This window comes from Blennius ocellaris (assembly GCF_963422515.1).
Source record: "Blennius ocellaris genome assembly, chromosome: 4".
Lineage (NCBI taxonomy): Eukaryota > Metazoa > Chordata > Actinopteri > Blenniiformes > Blenniidae > Blennius > Blennius ocellaris.
In genome coordinates this window covers 4,771,260-4,796,784 of record NC_137653.1, presented here as the reverse complement: position 1 = coordinate 4,796,784, position 25,525 = coordinate 4,771,260, and the positions used below count along the sequence as shown (strand labels likewise).

Sequence of the window (25,525 nt, the reverse complement as noted above, 5' to 3'; positions counted from 1 at the left end):
GTTAAAAAATTAATAATCAAAAAATTTTACAAAAGTACACTCAGAAGGTTTGGTATCAAAATAAACTGCTTTAAACGTGGATGAATCTGATGCACAACGGAAGCTCAAACCTACAGCGATTATCTGCAAGCTGACACTGAAAAAAATGTGTTTGATTAAATAACATAAGTAAAAAAAAAAAAATAAAAAAAAAATCAAGGCGATACAAAAGTGATACTCAGCTGGCTCATGCTGTAATTTCCAGTCAGAAAACAACAAGACAAGTGATTAAAATGTTTTTTATCCAAATGCCAGGAGCACAAACGAGTCTGTCTCGGGTCCATCTTGGCTTCTGAGCTGTGTGGATTTGCTCAATAACATGAATGAGCGAGTGAGTGAACAGCTGCACTGCAGTAGTATAGCGTAATAACTAGTGAAGGTTGCGGCAGGCAGTAGAGAATCCCTATTATATCAAGACTCTTAATATTAAGACCGTCGCACCAACACATTTGTATGTATGAATGTCTGTATGAACATGTATGCAAATCGCTTTGCATCAATCTACTTATACGGAGACTTAGGATTAGTTTGAAACGATGGGGACGACGGCGTTACCTGCAAGATGAAGGTTCCCAGCACGACGCTGCAGAAGATGGGGTTCCTGTAGATTCCCTCAAAGACATTCCTTTCTCCGTGGATCTTCCTGGCATTGATTTCGTTGAAGAGCTGCATCATGACAAACACGTTGAACACGATGGTGTAGTGCTCCGTTGGCGGGGAGTGCAGGGGAGTGTTACGGCCGCTGTCGATGTCGAAGAACGTCTCTCCTGAGAACCGAAGGAGAAAAAAACAAACAAATGAATAAGCAAAACGCCACAATAGCACAAAGTCATTTCCCAGATCTGTCAGACGTTGGATGTCACAGTCACCGGCAAACAGCAGAGTGAAGATGATGACGAGTTGGTAAACGGCATGGCCCAGGATGTTCTTCATCATGGTCCTGGAGATGAGCGGCTTGTTGCGGCCGTACGGTTTGCGGAGCAGCAGGGACTCGGTGGGCGGCTCGGTGGCCAGAGCGAGGGACGCCAGGGTGTCCATGATGAGGTTGACCCAGAGCATCTGCACTGCTTTCAGAGGGGAGTCCTGGAGGCGGAGAGGCAAACGGCATCAGCCCCACCGGCGAGAGGCAGTAATAATTCACTGTAAGTGAGCCAACGCATACATATTCAATGGGCAATAAATTAGGTTTTGATCCCGCTTCTATAATTCCCCACAAGCTTTGTCTCTCCATCTCCTCGCTCCCGCACGCTCAGAAATTAGAAGCATGCGGCTTTAAATGTGCCAGACTCAGAAATCACCCCGAGCAAATTTGTGTCTTTGCTTTCCCTGAAATTGCATCATGTCAAGTCTGAACACACAGCGAGAGTCACTTCACGGTGGTGTCTGCTCTCCCAAGTTTTTCAGCGACGCGCTCCACAATTCGGCTGCTTGGCTTATTCAGGGAAACATTCCCATGAGTTAAACGTGTGTTTGTAGATGTTTTCAAGGTGATACGTTTCCTCCTCAGTGGCATTCTGATTGTATATATTTCTGTAAGACACGCAGAGGAAGTCTGGACGGACATCTTTAATTAAAAACAACACACAACAGTTATTACACATTTAGCTGATGTCAGCAGAAAGTCCGTTAAGAGACTTGGAAGTTAGAAGACGGAGGTATACGTGGAGCTCGACCAGTGACACTGGAAGAGGCGAGGACGACGGAGTGACCGTCTTCTGTCAGCTTGAAAGTTGCACAGGTCCTGATTGTCAGCAGGAGGAGCGGGCGGAACAAAGAGCCCTCTTTAAATCAGGAAGCGGCGCTCCTGCGATGATTAAAGGCAACCGACGATCAAAACAGTAACATCCAAGTTTGTTGCCGAAGTGTTGACCTGATCAACAGTCAGCACAAACTGCAGCTGAGGTTGGTTATTCTACAAGAGACTGAAGTGCAGACGAGTTTTTCAGCAGGTATGAAGAGCAGATATGATGTGAAAGCAAAGTAGCGGTGGAAGTAAGGCAAAAAACCCCCCCAAAAACTAAACTGCTGCTCTACTTCACAGCTGCTGGATGAGGAAGGAGTCGGCCTTGAAGCTCGTACTGGCCAGTAACCAGCCTAATACCAGCCATGTTTTGGATTGAAAACCTGCGAAAAACTAAAAAAAAACAAACCAAAAAACAACCCCTTTGAATTCAGCTGCACCCAAATGGAGGCAGAGACGTGGTTGCAAATTTAAATGTCACCCAGCGGCGGCGGCAGTGGATCAGTGAGTTCGATATGTAGAGCTGAGACCTTGCGGAGAAAAGAACCGTGGTAACATTAAGTTACAGTTGGACAACTTTTCTTTTTTGTCGTAGTTATCCAAAACGGTCAAAAAGCTCAGAAATGCAGCACTAATTTCTGAAGATGGAAAAGCCGTGGGTCTGAGAAGCAGCGAGCGGGGAGGCAGCCTTGACGCGCTCATGAATGCAGTTTATAAACAAGTACATCGGTGGCCACGCCGTCATCATCAAGGTGGGCACAATAAACTATAAAATTAAATTAAAATGCCTTCGGCCTCTGATCTAAATGCATATCGATGCAAAACAAACAAACAATAACAACAACAACACACAGCAAACACACACATTACTCTGAATCCCCTCCACTTTTGAAACCCAGTGCACACCGCTGGGTCCATCCTCTGTTTGTACAACAAAGACATAAATCATCTCTTAATGATCCGTGCCAACATTTCAGTGGCCGAGCGCCGGCTGATCATTGTGTATAAACACAGCACCGAGACTGCAGACCTGCTGAGTTCCCGCTATATTTCAGGATTATGACGGCGACGTGTTGCCATGGTTTCAGGCTGAATCTTAGCCTACTTTGTGATCTCCGCTCTGTAGTCAAGTTAGTTATCTGTCCTGCCAGCTGTGAGCCTTTCAATTAATGCACAGCCCCGAGAATCTTTTCCCTTTATAGTGTCAGGAGTTCAGTTTCCTGATTAGAGGCACATTATGAAACAAAGAAAACGCGACGCAGCCGCCGTGCCTCCTCGCTGCGCCGAGGTGGTCACACGGAAATCACAGACGACTCTTGTTTCTGGCTTCTCAGGAAATTTGATCAGAGATGTGCTGATGTTTCCAGATACAAAGTGGCACGCGGCGACGAGCGAAAGCGTCAAGACCGCTGACAGGTGAGGCAAATAACACTGATCATCTCTTATCCGTGTGCAGCCCTTAGCGGGGTGGCCTATATGAGCAGGCAAGTCGACATTTTGCGTTAAAAGCGGGGAGAAGGCATCCCGATTTGAGCGAGTCGACTGATGTTCTGGCGACTTGGTCAGAAGCGGCAGCGGCTCTTCTGCAGCTGTCAGCTCATTGATGCACGAGGCGAGTCCAGGCTGGCAGGTCCAACAGACAAACTACTGTAGCTCAAAATTCTGGCTATATATAGAGAGGCGACTGAACACACATGACACGTTTGATGCATATGGACGTGCAGGGCTGCACAGCAGTCCGCGTCCATACCGACGACTGTCCCAACACAGAAAGCGCCAAGAGTGAGCGAGGGCAGGGCATCCTGCTCTCATGGATCACGTTTCCTCTCCGATCAAGTGGATGGAGGACTTGGTAAACCCAGGGGGCACCGGGGTGCATTGTGGGAAGAAGGGACTCAGCAGAGGCAGGGTGATGCTTTGAGGCAATGTTTTGCTCAGGAAAATACAGGTCGTGCCGTCCATGCAAAAATATTTGCGTGTTTACTTTTGGCACAGATCACCTGCTTCAGCAATCTCTCAGATGTTGTACGGTCCGTCGCAGATGTGGCCTCTTTAATGTGCCCGGACACGAGTGACTCGTTTGAGGAACAAAATGAGTTTAAGGTGTTGACTCGGCCTCTGGAATTCTCAAAATCTCAATCCGGTTGAGCATCTGTGGGATGTGCAGGACAAACGCCTCCACACTATGGAGGATCTGCTGCTAAACTGGTTCCAGATGTCAGAGCACGGCTTTAGACCAACGAAGCATCCGCAAGTATTTGTTTAGAAGTATGTTCATAAAAGTGTCATCTTAATAAGTGCTCTCTATGCGCTAGATGTTTAAAAGTACATTAAAGCATCACTGGGGGGCCTCTCTCAATGTAAAAAAGGCAAGATTGTTGTAATTTGCTTTGTACATTTAAATTGACAGTGGCTGAAATTGAAGAATAATGAAAAGCCCCACATAAAAAAAAAGTACCACCAGCCGACACCATAATTCCTATAAAACACTTTGGATGAATAAACAAAAGAAAAAGCTAGAACATCTGCAAACGGCATTAAATCCTAATCTTCGGGCAACAACCAGCCGGATCCGTGAGCTACCTGAGTGATGCAGGCGCCGGTGAACGCCACAATCACGGCCACCACGTTGACGGTCAGCTGGAACTGCAGGAACTTGGAGATGCTGTCGTACACGTTCCTCCCCCACATCACGGCCTTGACAATGCTGGTGAAGTTGTCGTCGGTGAGGATGATGTCCGATGCCTCTTTTGCCACGTCCGTACCGGCGATTCCCTGACAGGGAAGCAGAGGAGGTGCGATTAGACGGGAAATTCGGAAAGCCAGGCAGCAGCTGGGGCCGCGTTCCAAGACCAGAGCTGCTTTGTATTCATCTCCGAATAAATAAATTGCATGAAAAAAACAAGAAAAAAGCCACATCAGCAATAAATCAATGGTGTTGACAGGCTATGTGGAGGTAAAATGTAATATCTATGACTCCTCAGAATCATGGAGCTCCAAAGATGCAAAAAGACGCCAGCTGAGGTAATCTGTTTTTCTTCTAAGATCGACATCTTCAGAAGTAATCAAAATCGACCAAAAAAACAAAACAAATCCAATTTTTGAATGACATGCCGTATATGAACTGCAAAAATATGAAAATATAAGTAGCTCTGTGCTTGGATGCAATTCCGTCAGCCCCTGAAGTGCTCATAAGATAAATGTCCCTGATCATAAATGATTAATAAAGGCTGGAAAGTGGGAAAGAAATGTGTAATTCAGCTGCACGGGGGAACCGCTTCACGCCAATTTTCTTTCGACCTTCTACCATTCAACTGACTCTCACTCAAAGATGTACAAGATGTGAAAAGGACACGCCGATTATCTCTAATGACTCCCATATTCTTTTTCTTCATCAAAAAAAAACAAGAAGAGGCTCGGGCCATGTGCATAAACAGCTGAACATCACCTTCTCCTGACTGGAGGTTAACAAGTGATCCTCTATCAGTGGTTCCAGGACAAAGTGGGAGGGGGGGGGGGGGGGCGTCCAGCGTTACAGTCGAATAAAGATATAAAATCTGTGGTTTAGGAAAAAACCAACGTTTCTTCGTCTTGGTGTTGTATGTGAGAACGACTTGGCCGGTGGCCACCAGGAGATTTGAGTTTCAAACAGCCTTTTAGCATAATGCGGCTAAAGTGCAACAAAAGCTTCGAGTGAGAATATTTTATGCCGCTGAAGTGACGCAGTGGTAAAAATAAAACAGGAGAGTCAGTCTTGTGTTATAACAGCCACCGTGAAGAAGCTGTGATGTGAGCCGCTGCGCCTCCCCCTCCCCGCACAGCCAGACCCCTCCCGAGCAGACGGAGGCACTTCGCTCCTCTGTTCTCCAGCTTAAACGGGCGATAATTGAACGGGGACACTCGAAAACTGGGAAAATCTTCCAGATGAGGCCCATTAGGACTAAAAAGGTCAGCGCGATGAATCCGCACTTTTTGCTCCGGAGATGCGTTCACGACCGGCAGCTCCGGTCGGGGTGCCGTCTGACGGCAGCCTGCAGGAGCTGCCGGCGCAACGAGACGACTTTCATCCGCCAGTAAAGGTCACGACGACACACGGCGGAGTGGGACTGTGTTCCCAGCTCATCCCCAGGCAGAAACTGTTGTTTTTTTTTTTTTTTATATTGATCACTATCAGCCGAGGCCAACTCTCTCTGCTCCGGAGCCGGCCGGGGAGAAACGCTTCACACGGAATCTGATAAACAAATTATCATCAGCGGGGACAAAGTGCTGATAAAGAGACTTCAGACTTCAGCCTCTCCGTCCCCGTTTGTCATTTTTGCATTTTTTAGTCTTTCACCCTGAAAGGACTGCAACCCACTAATTTCCGGGCAGTTAACCACAGTCAGATGAAGCATCATTTGGCCTGCAGTGCTGTAATGTTTCCCACCACGACGCAGCAGAGTGTCTGTTAACAGATATTCCTCGGCTTTAGTTGCAACAAATACATTTTTTTTTTAGACAGATTTTAAATACTCCAGTCTCACAGTGAGAGGACCTGGGTTCCAGAGCCTTCCCATGTGACGCTCGCATGTTCTCCCTGGTGCGGCCCAGCTTCTGAAGACAACCTTCATGAGTGACGCATCAGAACTTGGTTGAAGAAGGCATTAAAGATGGAGTGGCGGCCTCGAGAGGGTGAAATGTGAGCCAGTGATCAAACGTCCGCTTGTTTGAATCTCACTGCTGACGGGTTGCTGCTGAGCAAAGCCTTTGACCGCCCAACAGCTCCACTGCTCATAGTTATATATATGGTCGCAGAATGTAGAGAAATAATTTCCCCATGAGGACCAATGGATGTATGAAGGATTAAAAAAAAAAGCAAGAAAGAAATCCACCATCAAATTAAAAAAAATTCCTTAGCTGGCCTGACTGTTGCACTTTGATCCTCTTTATAATAGATGAAAGCAGAACCTTGACATGGCCCGTTTTATTTGCAGCTATGGTACGTGGCATATCGACATGCGTTTTTAGTTTCACATTCACTTCCTGGAGCAACAATAAACAGTCTGTTAACCCGACCCAGATCCAGCAGGTACAGAAGATGAATGAATGGATGTTTTCATCTCACAGTTCCCACAATGCTTTACTTCAGCCCGTACAAACAATGGGTGTAACCTTTCCAGTGGGTGCGTCAGCTGGCCATGTGCTCCGACCCCGATCTGCTCTTTTCATTCAGTTTTCTGACCTGGCTTTTTACTTTTCGGTCAAGACTTGTATGCATCTCAAAAACACCTTTTTTAAAAACCGTAAAGGTCTTAAATTTCAGTTCCTAATATTATTCTGATTACATTTTTACTTTCAGTTACGTTATATGTGACGTGCACGAGGAACGTTGCTCATTATAAAATGCATTAAAAGACTTAAAAAAAAAAGGCTTTGATATTGTAATATACAATTGTAATTACGTGAATTCACAAATATCAATATGAATTGTGACAGAAGAATGTTCGTGGTGTTGGTCTACTTAAAAACAGATGCAAAAAACAAGATTCAGACATAAACTGGGCAGAAAGGGCTTTTATATTTTCTACCCAGAATCAGAGTCGTTCCACATCATTAATAGGTTTTATCAACGTGGTTAAAAGGGATATGTATTGTATGACCGATTCATAAAGTCAGTAAATGCATAACTTTTTATAATATTTATAAAAAAATAATTAATTGAATCCGACGTTATGGAAACAAAACCCATATTGAGGCAGTAGTGTAAATGGATGTGCAGCTTTGTACTAAAGAGGATGAAATCCCCGGAACCCTCTGAAGGACCGACACCAGGGATTAGCACGTTGTTCACGGGACTGATGCATTATTTAGTGTATACGAGACGAAATATAAACCAAAACAATAAGCAGGCGGAATCAGTCTCGCTCCCTGCGAGTTGATTTGTGGAAAATAAAAGGCCGTAACTCAGCGTCGGCGCGGGACCCCACTGTGCTGAAGGCATCCAGGCTCGACGTCTATTGATTCCATTTAACAGCCGCCCTAATGAATCCACGGCTCTGAACTCCAGAGTTATTGTGGATGACGTTCAGAGAAAATACCTATTTCATGGCTGCATTAGAAATGTAATTAACTCTGAGGTTTATGATTTTTTTTCCCCCCTTCTTCCCTTTTCGGTAATGATGCAGAGAGAAACTGATGCAACAGCGAGGAGCTGTTGTGAAAAAAAAAAAAAAAAAAAAATGGAGGAAAATGTGGAGGAGTAGTTACCATGGCGAAGCCAACATCAGCTTTCTTTAGGGCGGGGCCGTCGTTGGTGCCGTCTCCCGTCACTGCCACCACCTGTCGGGTTTCGCCCACTGTGCTGTCAATGATGCCTGCAAGAGAACAAGACTCTCCACTTCAGCGAGGCGCAGACGTGGAAGCGCGGAGGGAGGCTGAGGCTGCGACTCGCTGCTGCACTCCACTCACACAGTCAAGCTCTGTACGCACCAAACACTGAACATCACGTCGGAGCGGACCCACCTTTAACCAGAGTGTGTTTGTCGGTCGGAGAGGAACGGGCCAGAACTCGCAGTTTGGGCCAAACTTTGTCGAGACGCTCTTGTTCCACCTGAAAATGTGAAAACGTGCGATGAAAAGCTGAAATACATTCTTAGATTTTCATTTCTTCAAAGCAGCAGCGATCTGCCCATAGATATCAAAACAGCGATCTGTCTCAGAGTGAATAAGTCTTTTTTTTTTTTACATTTTGCAATAGACACAAAATATTAAATAAATATTATTATTATTATTATTATTATTACATTATTATGCTTTTTAAAAATTTGTATTATTAGGCGCCAGCAACATGGTGAAAAGAGTAGCCTTATTCAGAATGAAACCACCAAGTTGCAAATGTGATGCGAATGTTTAAAGTCAAAAACTCCAGAAATAATTTTACAACCTCTGAATAATACATTAGAGGGGGTGGACACCACCTTCTTGATGATCCCACCAATATTATAGCTCTGATTTGAAAAAAAGTGGAACATCATAAATTAAACTGAAATATCTCTGCCACTTAGATACACTTAACAACCGAGCATTTGCAACTTTAAAAAGACTATATCCTCTCCTTTTTTTAATTTTTAGCCTTCAAATGGAGATATATATATACGTATACAGATATATATATACATATACAGATATATATATATACAGATATATATATACATATATATATACACACATATATATATATAAAAAATTATCATCATATGTTCTTCTTTGGATAAATCAGCAGCAGGGTTAATAAGGTTATTAAGAATTAACAAATGATGTTCCGTTTTGAACTTAATCCAATCAATTTATAACCTGGCATCAAAGCATAGAAGCCTCCTCGATCCACAGGCAGTCACATAAATATGCAAATGTGGTCATAAAGCAATTTTTATTTGCCCCCCCTTGCGTTCCCGGCATTTGTTCTTATATTTTTCCTGTCGGTTAAATGAGAACTAACTCGCATCCTCCCGGGAGGGGCTAAATTTATGTCTCCGCTCTTCGCTGGGCGACTGCACGCACTGCTGGCAGGACTTTCAAAAGGATATCCACGTTTTACCGGACGGCACCAGCTTCGACGAGCGACATTTTGGGGGTCAAAACAATATCCAGCGACTTGTGCTGGTCTCACCTCTCCCTGGTCGTTTCTGATCTGCTGGTTGAATTCTTTGCCCTCCAGACACAGGAAGTCCTCCCCTGGCAACAGGATGCCACACTTGGTCGCGATGGCGCGCGCAGTGTTGATGTTGTCTCCGGTCACCATACGAACCGTGATGCCCGCGCGCTGGCACTTAGAGATGGCCTCGGGTACCTGGAATGAATTTTTCACAAGGCAAAAAACATTGAGGAAAAGATGAAATGACAGCGAGACAGCGAGACGGGGGCCAGGACGACATGACAGCAACGGCTCACTCTTTCGAGCTGGATGCAACATAAAAAGGTGTAAATATGAAGCCAAAGTTGACCTGCAATAGTGGAAAGACATCAATGTTTGGAAATAAACGGGGGGAAAAACCCAACAAAACAGGACTTTCTCATCCAGCTTTGTGTGTCTACAAGTCCAACAGAAATGTTTGTTCCGCCGAGCCTTTAAGGAGGATTCTGAGAGGATTTCTCCATCTTCAGATCGAACTCTGAAAGCTGGTTATTGTAAATTTGGGTTCGTTCTGCTGAAAACAAAGCCGCGACAGACATGGAGCTCCATTCACGTCACAGCAGAGTTTAAAAGAGTCCAAAAACACTGCAGAGGTTCCACCCGAGAACCATTTTTTTTTTTTTTTACCCCCTTTATCATGATATTTGATACCAGATCCACATTGAGCCAAACTCACAGGCTCCATTGTGGAGTTTAATTAGAGTTGAGTTAATTAAAGTTTAGTTTTTTAATGTGTAATTGTGTAAAAACGGCTCTTCACAACTAATTTGTAAGCAGAAAACCCCAGAATATCTGAAAGCATCAAAGATGAGGTTGCGGGGAGCTACACACTACATACACTTTCTACTGAGACGCATTTCTTTGGATTAAGCAGGGAAGCTACGGCCCCGGAGGGCAAAATCGAACCTCGACACGTTTCTCAGATCGTTACTCGTCTGTGTGGTCTAATGGGGAAAAAAATCTAATAGATCCTTTCATGAAATGACGAAATACAAATTGATAAAACAATCAGATTCACCTGTAAACATGAGTTCAACATGAATACAATTATTTTTACTCACTGTTACCATGACTTTTTTTTTTTTTTATTTACCATTTGTTTTATTATTACTTTTAACTGTGAAGCCCTTTGATCAACCTTGGCTGTTGTGTTCAAATGTGCCGTACAAATAAAGTTGGATAGGATTGGATTGGCTAGACGTATGATGAGATTTTCTTCACATGTAGAATCACCGAACGTGAGACTGGAGTTTAAAGAAACAGACTCTGCTTTCTTATTTTTTTTTTTTTTGAAAGGTCATCATTGAAAAAACAAAAACCAAAAAAAGAAAACCTGGATCACCAGGACGTTGACATTTCGCCTTGGACCTGCTTTAGCCTCCAGCTTGATATGTCAGCTGAGTCACATGGTTCTTCTCCTTCTGAAGCGACTCGGGCAGAACGCAGACAAGCAAACGTCTGATCTTTGAGTGTCGCCGCTTTGTGCCGCTTTACTGAACAGGCGACACGTGTCGCTTCTGGAAATCGATCAGAGGTGCATCCTGACGGGAGGCTCGGGAGTCTTTGCAGGGCGTCTCGCCCTTTAAGTTGACGGACGAAATCATTAATTTCAAGCCAATGGAGCCTGAAAAGGTTCCTGAAAGGTTTCTAACTAAAAATATGACAAAAAGTCGGGAAAGTTTTTTAGTGTTGGCAATAAATTGTACGCTTTTGGAAAGGTTGGCATTTGCCTCTTGAATGGCGCCACATGTAAATGGAAAATACATGCATTTGTGGGATGAGCCCATGTAATCTTAAACTACTGGTGTAACTCATACCTGGCTCTCCTGCTCAACCCACAAATGAACATCCGATACAAGTTATAACGGAAATAAACAGGCTTTTTAAAAGCACAACATATTATTGCCTCGATGCAGCGTCACAGCAATAATATTCTAACAATTCCTTTGTTTTTAAACCGTTTTTGTGACGTTCACTTCACTTGTTTGAATAAAATAAAAGGGATCACTTCATGTATTCTCGGGAGCCGTGTATTCAGAGGTGGTGCAGATAAATATTGAGCTCCGATGGACCCCTGCTGCTCCCCACCTTTCCCCATCCTGTCAGTGATCTTTGTGCCCCGGCGTTAAAGCAGCGGGCAGCAGCAGCAGCAGCACCGACGCTTTCTGAGCTCAAGTCTCACAACACAAGGCAGGACTGACTTGAGTCCCAATGTGGGGAAATGTTCATTTAGCTCGACGCCTCGTCGCACAGATTCTACCCAAAAAAAAAAGAAAAAAGAAATGGCAGCGAGCACTCAGTCAGGTCTGATCGGTTTGTCTCTCTCAATGCAATCTTTTTTTTTTTTTAAACACAACGTGAGCAGATGTACTGACAACAGCTTGAAGTTTGAATAGTTTTTATTCCAATACAAAGTGAGGAAGAAAAAAAAAAACCCGCTACTGCAGGTAACTGGAAGCTGCAGGCTGTTCGGCTATTTCACTCACTTTCCATTTGAAAGACGGGCCTCGGCACAATGACCGTCTTTGAGGAGGGACCTTTAGAAAGCCCGCGCCATTATTCCGCTTATACTGCTCATGTGGTTGAAACAGAAAACGCTGCGGAGGCAGTGGATTGAGACCAACAGCAGGCGTTCACCCAGAGCTGGATTAACTCTCAGTGAGCGTGGCTCCTTAAAGAGCTTCTCGGGCTTATTGGCACCCTTCAATTTCAAACCAAAACGGTAATATCTGCAGAAATAATCACAAATTAACCCTGTTCATGCATTTGAAGGGACTTTCTATTCTATTTGCATCTATTGTGGAATAGGTAGCAATGTGTGACCAGTGGTTTCTATGTCTTCAGTAACCAGTAAAGTGTGAAAAGAGTCACTCATGAGCGTCATCAATAAGTTATTTTAAGCACTTGCACAACACATTTAAAGTTACTTTCTCCCCCGGTCTTCTGCCTGATCAATATATCCTCCGTACTTCAGATCAAAAGAGGGATTTTCTTTTTAATGAGGTTTTTAATGAACGGTGCTGAACTGAAAATGAACACCGTTAGAAGTTACTCGGTACTTTTAATTGAAGCCTTTTCTTAACTGCAGTTATCCGTTTTCATAATTGCATCCGCAGAGGACGTAATATAATCGTCGACGCATATTTGTCTGTTAGCAAGATTACGTCAAGACTACGATACGGATTTTGTTGAAATATTAAGGAAGATTCCATTACATCTTAGAGGTGATCCGTAAACCTTTTTTTTTTTTTTCCCGGTCAACCTTTGGTGGATGTCAAATATCTGTTTGCTCTTGTTATTATAATTGAATGCCATTTCAGAAGTATGTGGTGGATTTGTGACTGTGTGAAGCACACAGCTTTATAAATAGAGCAAATTTTACAGTAAATAAAGTTATTCTTGTAACACATTCTTCTTAAACACAGCACGGCGGTCATTTCTACAAGTTCATCTTATCTTTTGGAAGTTATTTGTCAAGGAAGTTCGTACCGCCTCGGTTTTCTGGATTGCGGTGGTAGTTTACGGCATTTTCAGCACCTGCTCAGTCGTGTGCATCCTTCCTCCGTGAGACGAGAGGATTTTAAGGGGAAACGCTCTGATTATGGTCAGTGGTCAACTGGTGATGTCAGACCTTCCGTTCAACTTGTTCTGTCTGTGTCCAACAGCACAGCTCATCAGCTGCAAAAGCTCTCCATTAGACTACCACCCGACTCCTTCACCGCACTCCTTTCCTCCAAACTGCTCTCACCTTCCACACCAGGATAATTCATTCGACTGGAGGAGACGAGAGATTTTTCTTCCTCCAACGGCTCCTACTTTTAAACCCCTCATCAGAAATCACCTGACCGGCGCTGCTTTAAAGCGTCGGAGCGAGATCTTCTTATTGACAAACGCCCCCCCCGATCGATAACGACGGCTAATAAGTCCCACGCGCACGAAACGAATAGCACACGCCCGCCGCCGTACCTCGGGTCTGACGGGGTCTTCGATGCCCACCACCACGATGCAGGTGAGCTCGGTGAGGATGTCGTTCTCGTTGTCCCAGTTGGGCTCGCCGGCCTCGGCGGGGAAATCCCGGTAGGCCACGCAGATGGTCCTCAGCCCGTCGCACGCCATCGGCTCGATCACCTTGCGCACCATCTCGTCGCGGTCCTTCGGCTTGAAGACGCGGGGCTGACCCTGAGCGTCCAGGACACGGGAGCATCTGGGGAGCGGGGGGAAGGGGGAGAACGTGAGGAAACCCAAACAGGCCTTTTTTCCGTGCGGCAGAGCTCACGGCGCACTTCCTCACTTCCTCAGGACGATCTCCGACGCCCCTTTGCTGTACATGCGGAAGCCGCCGTCGGCGTTCTTGAGCACCGTGCTCATGGACTTGCGGGAGGAGTTGAACGTGTAGACTTTGTAGAGCTTCTCTTCGGGGACCTCGTCCCTGATTGGCTGGTAGTCCCGCTTCAGCTGCAGCACCAGGCCCAGCAGCGCACACTCCGTCTTGTTGCCGACGTGGCGGGGGAGGCCGCCCTCCTTCTCCGGAGGCTGTGGACAGATGGAAAGTGTGGCTGTGATGTGACATCACACTTTAAAGTTTCATGCCGTCGGGAGGCTAAAAGCAGCGGCGGCGGCTTCTTGACGAAACCAAACAAGGAATTGTTTCAATAAATCACAATGGCTTGTTCATTTCTGAATTTTTTTTTCACTCAATACGTCACAGAACACAAAGCAGCTCCATTAAGTTCACGTGCAACAGGTTCAGTTTTATTATATTACTGTTTAATGTGCGAAGTCTTCGCGTTACGAAAGTCGTGTTTCGTTTCCTCCACTCAATCCTGAGGACGAGCGCATCCTGACGGGGGACGAAAGTTGCTGTGTCGACACAATGCAAAATTTATACTCTACTTCCAGTTACCTAAAATATTCACATCCGCCGAAGGCGGAGGATAAACAACTCCTGCTTTCAGATATATAACTTTTTGTTTAAATGAGACTTTTCCTGCAGAGTTTAGTTTAATTGGAGTGTGTACAACAAAATCTGTTGGCCTTATGCTTCTGCTGCAGCTGCATTAACAGTTTGGAGTCTTTTTTATTTTACCCATTTTATTTAATTGTAGCCATTTGTATTTTTTTATGGCTCTAATCTGCAGCATATTAGATTTACATGCTATACTCCAGAAACCCAGCTTGGTTTACTTTTTGTTTTGGTCTTCACGGGTCAGTTAAGCCAAGTTGGCTTGTAATTTTTCAGTGTTTTATATTTATTTATTTATTTCTCCATTGTATGCTATCATTAAATTTGTTTATCACTTGTATTAGTCGGCATTCATTCGTCTACGTCTGAATTTCTCTCGTCTAAAACAAGTGTGGTTTATTGCATTTTCGATGAAGTTTTATTTTCTCTCCAAGCCTCAATAATTGCTTGTTGTCTATTTGTATTAAATGAGCAAACAAAATTAATCCCCTCTTGCCTCTGACTTGTTTACAAAAAGATGGCAAACCATAGACATTTGGTAATCTTCATGGATGTATTTTTTCAGACCGACTCTGCATCGTGTAAAGTCCGACGATTTTCTTTCTTTTTTTTTTTAAGTGAATTAAATTAAGAATTAAATCTAGACAATAACTGTGTGAGCCATTAATTATCTTGACATCTAATTTTGACATGTATTTTAGGTACATGTATTCTCTGTGGTCATTTAATTAGAATTAAGAGCATCATAGATTCACGTTTGCTCTTCGGCGTCAAACTGCCGAATAGAGAACGACGACTCCTAAACCTCCACGTGTCTCACCAGGATCTTGGTGGTGTACGCCGAGTTGATGGAAATGCTGTTGACCATGACCTCCAGCGTTTCTGGTTTGATGGCATCGGGTTCCGGGATGGTCTTGTAGTGCGTGTCGCCGACGTACGCCTGGACCACCGTCATGCGATTCATGGTCAGGGTCCCAGTCTTGTCTGAGCAGATGGCGGTGGCGTTGCCCATCGTCTCACAGGCGTCCAGGTGACGCACCAGGTTGTTGTCTTTCATCATTTTCTGCGCGACAGAAAGAGAGGCTGTATTTTTAAAAACAAGGCCCCTCCACAAGTCCACAAATGGATTTTATTTCCCCCCACCCCCACCCCAACATCTCGCCCCCCCTTGCTTACTTTGACGGAGTATGCCAAAGAGATGGTGACGGCGAGCGGCAGCCCCTCGGGAACCGCCACCACCAGCACCGTCACGCCGATGATGAAGAACTTGACAAAGTGCTGGATGTAGATGGGGGTGCACTCGGCCACCCAGGTCCGGCCCTGGATCCCGAAGGTGTGGATCACGAAGTAGAGGATGAGAATGATGACGGTCACGGCCGACATGATCAGACCTGGTCGGCGTCACACGGAGAACGACGTCAATGCAAGTAGATTTCAAACAAACACATTATTTTTTTTTTTTTCCAAATCAAACTTCCAATGGAGTTTACAAAGATATGATCACAAACCAACGTGGCTTTAATATCTGCCAGACTGGACTCATTGGAGTGCTGATGAATGGACCCTCGCGGGCTCAGAACTCTGCCGTCAGTGATGAGAATTATTTAGTATTATCGTTATTTAAAGAGAAAATATGGTGGAGAATAAAAAAGGCGAGCCATCGATGAGAAGTGGTTCAAACACAATAAATCTAGTCTCATATCACTTCATTCATTCATACTTTCTCGCCAATGCAATCCTTTTTAAGTCTCTTTTCGTTGTTGTTTTTTTCTTGATTGTATTGACGGCTGTTAAAATACATTTCACTCAGTCCACACTATAATTGCTTGATCTGTTCTGTTATCGCTCTCACTGGCTCAACCACCTGCAAAGCATTTTGCGTTGAACAAAGTCGTATTGAATGGCACCAACAAAGTTGGATTGATTGATGAAGTTCAAACTCTTTGTAATGTGGTTATGGTGGGCAGCGCGTGTTTTTTGTTTGTTTTTTAGTTCACAGGAACACTTGCGGACACACGGTCCTTGTGTGCAACTGAAAAACACAGTGAACTGATTTGGAGTATGGATCAGATGTTTGTTGGACGACACGCCCTTTAGTTCCTTTCTTGCACTGTTTTGGTTACAGACCATATAAAAAAAAAAAAAAAAAAGCCTCCAATGTTCTTGAATGTATTCCCACTTGAACACGCCCAGATTACAAAACACTCAGAAGAATAACAGTTGCAGCCAAAAATGCTGTATTTCTGAACCAATGGCATTGATGCAAAAAACAAATGTTTAACAGTACAAAATGTTATTTACAAAAAAAAGTGGTTCTTTCTGCAAGTTAATCCACATCCTGAGGAAGCAGGATGAGAAAGGCCACTGGTTGTTTTGCTTCTACTTGACCTTCCCTTTGTCTCCTTTTAAAAAAACAAAAAAAACTTGATTTCTCTTCTCACTTGCAGTCGTGGCCCAAATACTATTTCAGTGCGGTGATGAGGGGGCCGTTTTATGAGTGAGGCCGGTCTGCCCTCCATCCTCTCCCTCCCTTCCTCCACCTTTCCACTTTGTCCTGAAAGCCCCTCGGTGTATTAAGGTCAATTGGAATGACACAGAAAATACCTTCAATTCCGGAATGAATAATGCTCCCAATAAAACATCCATCCAATAAAATGGAGTGCATTTTGACCCCTCAGCCTCTGCGTCCCCCCCCGACTGCCTGATCGCTCTGTGTTCCATTAAAGGAGCACCGCCATAGATCTGGAAATATTTTCTTCATCCAGACTAAAACAAAAGAGATGAGTTTCAACTCCATTTCAGGGGGGGGAGATACAGAAAAGCAGTGCTTTTTGGAATTCTGTTTAGGGGTTCTGCAGCTTTCTGTTGGTTAAAAGTGTAAAACGCGGTGTACGACACCTTGAAGTCCATGTTTATTGGGATTTACAGTGGAGGTGGGAAATAAATTATTCAGATTCTGAAACCGAAGCTGCTACTTTGACTCAGTGAGAGCATGAAAAAGAAAATAATGTACCCGTGCTTGGGTTCCGATAACTTTGGAACGGATCCTTAAACTCTCATGTGAACAAACCAGAGAGAAATACGAAGGTGGTGCAGAGGACGTTCAGGACGTTCAGGACGTCCTCTGCACTTCGCCCAGTTCCGGCTCGGCTTATAGGCTCCTGGGTACCGCTTGTGTGCGGATGAGTTTTGGATTTTTTTTTTTTTTTTTTGGGAGCCTCTAAAGGCTCAGCGAGTTCCCGTTTGTGTTGAACTTGGTGCAAACTGTCTACATGAAGCGGCGCGTCTATCCTTGATGTACGCAGAGTGTGTGTGTGAGCGTCTCAAAGTGATGTGGCTTAACATATATTTACACACTCAAACTATCGGCAGGTGCTCTTGGGGGATTTTTTTTCAAATACAAATTCCTGATACAGTTTATTTAAAACCACGTTTTTAGGGGAGACTTTGTCAGGTTGTTCCCAAGTGTTTGATTCCCTCACCAGCTTTCCCGATCTGCACGGCCAGCCGGGTCAGCTTCCCCTGCAGCACCGACTTCTCCTTCTTGGTGACGTTGACCTTCTTCACCGGCTTGGCCTCCTCCTTCTCTTCCTTCTCCTCCGACTCGGCGGCCTCCTCACTCTTCAGCGGCTGAATCTCCAGGGCAATGCCATCCTGAGTCTTGGCTGGTTGCGGGAGAGGGTTGGGAAACATAAGGAGGAGGAGGAGGAGGAGGAAGAGGAGGAGGAGGAGGGTTTTTAGGGATGAATGAGTGAGTAGGAAGTAAGGAAGGGAGAGGAGCATGGAGGGATGTGTAGAAGGTTGTGAGAAGGAGGTGAAGATGATAATAGACAGCGATGAGATGATGAAGATTATTGCAGGTCAGGAGTGAAAATGTAAAGAAGGGATATTTTAGGTCAGAATCGGTAGGAACGGATTAGGGAAAATATGAATGAATTAAATCGATGTGTAATAATAAACCACAAAAAATAAATAAATAAAATAAAATAAACAAGCGGGAGGGAGTGGGGTTCAGGAGTGGTTTGGGGGAAATAGGAAGAAAGGCAGAGAAAATGTTACAGATTCAGTCAAGAGGAAGAATCTGAAAACGACCGGACGAGTTTTCTCAGAGATCAAGACGAGACCTCTGACTCTTTAACCATTACATGATGGCCCTTAGGCCAAATGCAGTGAAGCGTCTCATCACTTTATATATATATATATATTTATTTATTTATTTATTTTCTTTCATTTTTGATCACAGAGCATTCGTGAAAAAAGGTCCAGGTAGCTTTCAGAGGAGTCACAGACGAGTCGGGAGCAGCAGTTCATAATGAAGAGCAGCAGACAGAACAGAGAACAGCAGAAACAACGAGAGAGGATTTAACGTAGGACACACACACACACACGCACGCACACACACGCACGCACGCACACACACACACACACACATTTTGTAGCACATCAGAGATTCAGAGTGTTCTACAGTCTGACATGGCGTCCTGCTCCTCGTTTGCAGAAACAAACCGTGTATTTGCATTTCACTTCATCAGCTGTGATCCTGTTTGGACCGTCATACTGTACATGAAGCTTTTTTTTTTTTTTTTTTGATCTGTTTGATCTGCGCTCGCGGTGAATTCAGCCGTGCTCAGCTCCATCCACCGTTTGTCATATTTCCATACCAAAGCAATGCGAGCAGGTGATGAATGGAAGCACAACGGATCGACACTAATCCGACACACTGGGAGTGTTTGAGGTGCCGTTTGGCCTCGTGAACAACTGACAACGACGGCGACTGAAGCTGGGATGACTTCATCCCCAAATTCCACCAATTTCTCACTCGCTGATAAGTGTTAATGTTGTAGTGGACTGCTGACTTTACTGCACGGGCACATAAAGCGTCATCCGTTTACCTGACTGTGTATATATCTATATATATATACATGTATATTCCCGTTTTAACCCCCACTGGAGAGGCAACGCTCATAACAATATCAACATCACATCTGGAACCAACAATACCAACAGATCATGAGCATAAAGCAGGTTTGATTCCTGGATGACAAGCTGATGCTCTGGTTGAATCTGGAATATCGCTGCCTTTGTTTTTTTTCAGTTTTTATGTAAATCAAAGATTTACTAATGTGACATTAACGGCACTAACATGTTTGTTTTGGCCGGTAAAGATGTCAACCGAGGTTGAATCTGAATGTAGAGTTAAACATAGCAACTTCCAATTAAAATGACAAGGCCTCAAGCAAGAACAGATGAAAAAGTTTTGGAACTATTAAACATAGTGTGTGCTTGGACTGGAGTTGAAGGACCCTGCACTTTAACCACAGGGGGCGAATTATGGCGATGGCCTGAGGAATAATAGGTCTTCAGTACCGCTTTAGAAGCACATAGAGCTTAACAATTAGATGTAAAATGACTTTGAGGAGCAGCTTTAAGTTTCGACTGCTGGGAGATTTTAGTTAAGCTGCTTTAGGGTTAGACAACTGGGAGAGTAATTATTGCAGTATTTCACCATCTCCACAGTCCATCTCTTTCTCTGTCGAGCAAATTTCCGTTATACAGTGGTCCCTCACTATAACTCACTATATCATTTTTTGTGTGCAATTTTGCATGCTTTTTTTTTTAAGGCGTATGAACGTGCACAGTGCTCTGCATGCTGATTGGCTAAGGGACTGTAGACCCTTGTCAATCAATCGCCGTGCTTCGTGTAAGCGAATGCATTCGACATATACATATTGCAAATGCATCAATGTTTCGATCATAGCACTGTGACTCTGAAGTGCTGCATGTGTGCAAGTTTTGTTCCTGACAAACCCACAAAACATTCTGCATCGACAAAGGAACCTGCAGCAGAGGCATGTTTAGGTTTTAAAATCTACAAAGGTTTCAACTTTGGGAGTTTAAACAAGAGAGAAATGTGAGAAAATGTCCATTCCTGTCTGCAAAAAGTGTATAAAGTGTGTGGTGAGGGCTTTTGCAGCCTTAAAACATACAAAATACTTGTAAAAATGAAAAAGTTAACTACTTCGCAGGTTATTTTTAGAACGTAACCCCCGCGATAAACGAGGGACCACTGTATGTTCATTTACTCAGGCTCACTGCAAAAGTCTTTTTTTGTTTTGACAGTTATTCACTTTTTAATTTGCTACTTTGAAACGAATGAATAAATGTGTCAAATACAGTTAAAATAACAAAATACAACATATCGCACAAAGGAAAGCGTCAGAAATCAGGCAGACTGACGTCACCATCTTTACCTCTTTAAATCATCGTTTTGTTGGAACGAAAACTTGCTTTCCCACACAAAACTAACAAACATGAGGAAGATTAGAAAAGAAGATTAGAAAACGGAAAAAGTTCTTGCATGAGGCTGAAGAAGAAAAAACAAAAAAAACAAACAAAAAAACTTTTGATATTTCTTTAGAAAACATCCACAAAGAGCTCATGGAACTTCAAAGATTTGTGGACGTTACAGAAAAAAAAACAAAAAAAACGGGAAGTCTATCTTTAACGTGTAGTAATGAGTTTCTTTTTTCCGGCCACTTTAATCCCCTTCCCTGTCGGAGCGACCGCCTCGCTCCGAGTTTCATCAGGCTGATAATGAGAAACTCCCCCACGCAGAAATTTACCCGCAAGGAAAGAGTCATTTGTCAACATCATGGCCCCGACATGACACTCAGCATTCTGTAATGTGGCGGGGGGGGGGGGGGGGGGGGGGGGGGGAGTGGGGGGGGAGGGGGGATGAGTCGGCGTCAAACCAGGAAGCTGCACAAGCTTTATGCACGTGGTCCACTCTGGAGACAAGCCACAACATGGAAGTAACCCACACAGCTTCACACGAACAGGACTGAGACCCACTGACCAACCACAGAACTGTTAACAGGCGCAGCACTGAACCATGGGAGAACGCATGGCGGGCAGAGGGGAGGGGGGTGTCTGACAATAAAGAAAGAAAAAAAACGAAAAAAAAACCAAAAGAAAAAACAAAAGAAACAAAGCAAGTCAACAAACAGAAGATGAACTCAAAGGATCACCCCCCACTAAAAATAAAACCCCACAGCGATGCAGAACCACGACAGAGAGAGGAGGAGGAGGAGGAGGAGGTAGTGGAGGCTGCAGAGCTGTGGAGGCTGCAGGAGACGTCAGCAAGACAGAAAGTGTACAGAGGAAAAGGGAGAATAGTCGAACAGTGATTACAAGACAACATGGAAGTCCTGAGCAACACCCTGCAAGGAGGCAACGGTGAGGAGAAATGAGAGGAGTAAGAGGCGGAGGGGGGGGGGGGTTGAAAAAAAGAAACGGAGGATACACCAACGGAACAGACGACAGCCCACAGCCCACTAAATACTGCAAGGGTGCAACTCCCACACACACACACACCGACAGCCCGAAATCCAGGCCGGGAGGCGTCGCGGCGCTGCGTGGATCCGTTTGAGTTTTGAGCAAACCGACCGTTTTTTTGTTTTTTGTTTTTTTCAACTGACGCTGCTCCTCCAAGTACAGATGCTTTGTAGCAGATCTAACGCCGACAAGTTTTTTTTTTTTTTTTTTTATGTGGTATTTTTAACACCTCCACCTCCCTCCCTTCCAAAAAAAAACAAAAAACAAAAATGCACAGTAGTGATTTGAATGAAACATTTTGGGTCAAAAAATATTGTGCTTGTAAAGAAGCCACAGGTTTGTAATATTTAACTGCCGTAGATTTTTCCATTTCTTCCTGTTGACAATTTCACCACGTCCATTTTCATTACAGACGACAGTCGGTTTCCGCCACACCTCCTTCCTGTTTGTTTGCCTTTGGCATTTTGCAGCTTTCTTTTACTCGCGTTTGAAGAACAGACATAGTCGATGTCAATTTACATTTAAATTTATAAGAATAATCATGATTATTTCTGATTATCATAGCCACAATGTGAGCATAAAAGCAAGTCTGTTCGGTTTTATGATGGGAGGCTTTGAAAGTCCTGTCCTGATATTACCCACATCAGTAAATCAATACGTGCTCTCGCGTAGAGCGATCTTACATCTCAATGTAAACACATAATTTAAACGGTTTAATGTCGGAAATGGCTAAGTAAGTGGATTATGTGCTTCCAGATATGGAGCTCTTGACACACAACATGGCGTGAGGCACCCTGCAAACCAAAAACTCCCGAGCAGCGAGAAGATTGCGAGAGGCTGTAGGTAAAAAAATCTATGTGCTCAGGTCTTCTGGCACGCAAAACGAGCGAGTGAAGGCAATTTAGGTTGTTGGTAGAGGTCGTCTGTGTCGCTCGCTCAAGAGGAATTTCTGTGTGCGGGAGTGTGTGGAGCGTCCGAGAAGCTGTGTGTGTGTGTGTGTGTGTGTGTGTGTGTGTGTGTGTGTACATCAACAAACATTCTGTCTGCACCAGATGCTATAACCATGGGATGTCAGGGTGTGTGTGTTTGTGTGTGTGTGTGGGGACAGCTTGCAGAGGAAGAGGAAGGTTGGCTGATTTTGGACTGATGGCGTCATCAGATTCAATATTAAGGACGCCTCAGAGGTCAATGAACGTATTTTTCTCACGGACTTTGGTTTATTGGTCGTCAACCTCCCATCAATGCTGGTTAGAATAAATAGACCAGCTCACTTAACTTGAGTTTAAGCTACAGTGATAATTAGATCATTGTAAACAGTTACCTACATATCACAGCAAAATAACCAAAAAAAAACCACTAACACATAAAATAAAAAGAGAAGCATTTTACTAACATTACCATGTTACTGTCGTCCTTATACCACCCTGAGAGGAAGAATCGCAGAGAACCAAGAAATGTCTGTTCACATTTGAGAAACCTGGCAAAAAAAATGAACTTTTGGAATCTTTACTTTCAAAGAAAGCTTGAATAACAGTTATTGAACATTCAAACTTTTTTTTTTAGATGAAAAATGAGCCAAGTTATCATATTCGCTCTAACCCCTCAGACGATTCTCTTTAAAAAACTGAATGATGGACAGTCAAAATGTATTTTTAATGAGATGAAATGAAGGATTTTAAAGTCCTCAGCTGCGAGCGGCCACTTATCACGGAAGCCGAGTAACAAATTAAAACCCAATTTGTTCCACTGTGGATAACAATGAACACACACACACACACACACACACACACACACACTCAAAAATAAAAGAATCCTAATCTGGGCTCATCTTAAATTTTTCTTCAATGTTGAATTAATTCATTTCTTAAGTGATGATAATTTCTTTTTTTTTTTTTATCTCATTTTTTCCCCCTACAAAGTAAAGTCTGATCCCACCACCAGATTTGTGGCGACAGTAGATTACCACAGTGGACGCTGGAATCGGCTGTTTAAATACCTAAAGGTTGAGAGTTGCACCCTTTGACAGGTAAAGCAAGGCGAGAGAACGTCCCCCTTTATACAGCAGAGAGAGAGAGAGAGAGAGAGAGCGTGAGAGAGAGAGAGAGAGGGGGGGTGGACTGGACAATCCCCTCCTGCCACTGGGTGGACGGGTGAGGAGGAGGTGAGCAACAGGGTGGGGGGGGGGGGGGGGGGGGGGGTGTGGAGGGACAGGGGGACAGATGGATGAATGGAGGGGTTACCTTTGTTGCGATTTTCGGGGGGTCCTTGTTTTTTACCTGTTCGGACAGAGAGAGAGGGCGGAATGCTGATAAGATGGCTCAAAGGAAAAATAAGATCAAATCAAACTGAGGGCGAACACAAAGTTCAAACTGATAGAAACCCACAGGTGTGTGTGTGTCGTGTGTGCGCCGTGGGCAGGAATGGACCAATCAGAGGAGAGAGAGACACAAGACTTCCTGCATGTGGAGAACCGGAGGCTAGTTAAGCTGCTGGAAAGTTCATCTTCGTTCAGCTGCTGAAAAGGTTTTTAGTTAAGTTACTACAGTTTTAAAAATGGCTGGAAAGTTACTGCCTCAGTTCAGCAGCTCAAGCTTTAAATGGAGTTTAACTGCTGCAGGTCGAGAGTGGCTGGGATACATTTGGATTCCTGGGATGTGTTGTTTGTTAAGCTCCTTTAGTTTTGCACTGCTGGGAAATCTTAGATAAGCTGAGAAGGTGATCTACTTTTAAGCTGCTCTAGGTTTGGACATTTGATTTAATCTGACAAGGAAGTGTGCAAAATTGTAATTTGCAACCAAAGTCAATTATACGGCAGGCCACAATTCAGAGGATTCACCAGGCTGGCATGTTGTTTATTTAATTGACGTTACCCATCATTATAATGACAATAAAAATAATAATAACTTGTATTTTTTTATGGGTTTATTGCAGCAAACATACTATTGCAGCATGTATTTCAATACAAATGAGACTGATTCTGATGAATGTTGCTTTTGTTAGCTCGACAGCCTGGCTGAATAGTTAATGTTAATTTGTTTTTCCCTTCTTCTGTTGGATTGTTTCTTAAGTCACTGCTATCGAGTTTCTTTCTTTTTTTTTTTTTTTAATCACAGATTGTCTGATAAACAAAATAAACCTTTCAGGAGGTTAATAACCTCTGGTTTGATTTGATCACATAACTACTCCGAATAACATTTGATGAACTCCACTGATTTGTTATACCATTGCATTAAAGTGCCAGTGAAATCGTAAAAAAATTTAATAAATAACCGGTCAAAGTCTGGAGTTGGTTTCATTCCTTCAGATCTGAACTCTGACTCCTTGTTATTGATGGTTGTCAGCTGTCATGTATTGATCAGGTGTGTAACAGCATGTGGCAGGGGGCAGGTCAGGCGTGTTTTCACTCCAGAGGACGTTAAATTAATGTCACAACAGTTTGAAACTCTCTGGTATTGTTGTGAAAGAAGGTTGAGCAAGGTTAAAGCCAACCGACGCACAAGCGCTCTTTGTTATTCAGCTTGCAGGGCGGTGATGGAGACCGACTGTGTGTGTGTGTGTGGAGCAAACAGCATACTGTTCCTGGTTTTAAATGTAAGATACAGCGATGGCCTTTATAGGCCTTCGATTATAAGATATACTGAATCTTTACCAAGTTAGTTATCATATCCACAATGCTGATAATTATTCACAAGAGTTCCCACAGCAACATCAACATCAGCTGATCATATCGTGTTGAAAGAATCTCATGTGAGATCGTTTGTGTTCAAATAAAATA

The 25,525-nt window shown here is 43.8% G+C and overlaps 1 protein-coding gene across 1 annotated transcript in view; it reads right to left on the bottom strand.

Moving 5' to 3' along the window:
- Positions 1–25,525, bottom strand: part of LOC308128999 (plasma membrane calcium-transporting ATPase 1-like) — a 56,645-nt gene that overhangs the window by 9,913 nt on the left and 21,207 nt on the right. The window contains exons 6-17 of the mRNA XM_080494735.1: positions 23,991–24,026; positions 17,898–18,080; positions 15,592–15,806; positions 15,236–15,478; positions 13,744–13,985; positions 13,419–13,656; positions 9,429–9,608; positions 8,282–8,369; positions 8,027–8,133; positions 4,364–4,555; positions 909–1,122; positions 595–806 (exon numbers count right to left, since the gene is read on the bottom strand). Coding sequence (XP_080350861.1) covers positions 595–806; positions 909–1,122; positions 4,364–4,555; positions 8,027–8,133; positions 8,282–8,369; positions 9,429–9,608; positions 13,419–13,656; positions 13,744–13,985; positions 15,236–15,478; positions 15,592–15,806; positions 17,898–18,080; positions 23,991–24,026 — 2,150 coding nt within the window. The remainder of the gene's footprint in view (positions 1–594; positions 807–908; positions 1,123–4,363; positions 4,556–8,026; positions 8,134–8,281; positions 8,370–9,428; positions 9,609–13,418; positions 13,657–13,743; positions 13,986–15,235; positions 15,479–15,591; positions 15,807–17,897; positions 18,081–23,990; positions 24,027–25,525) is intronic.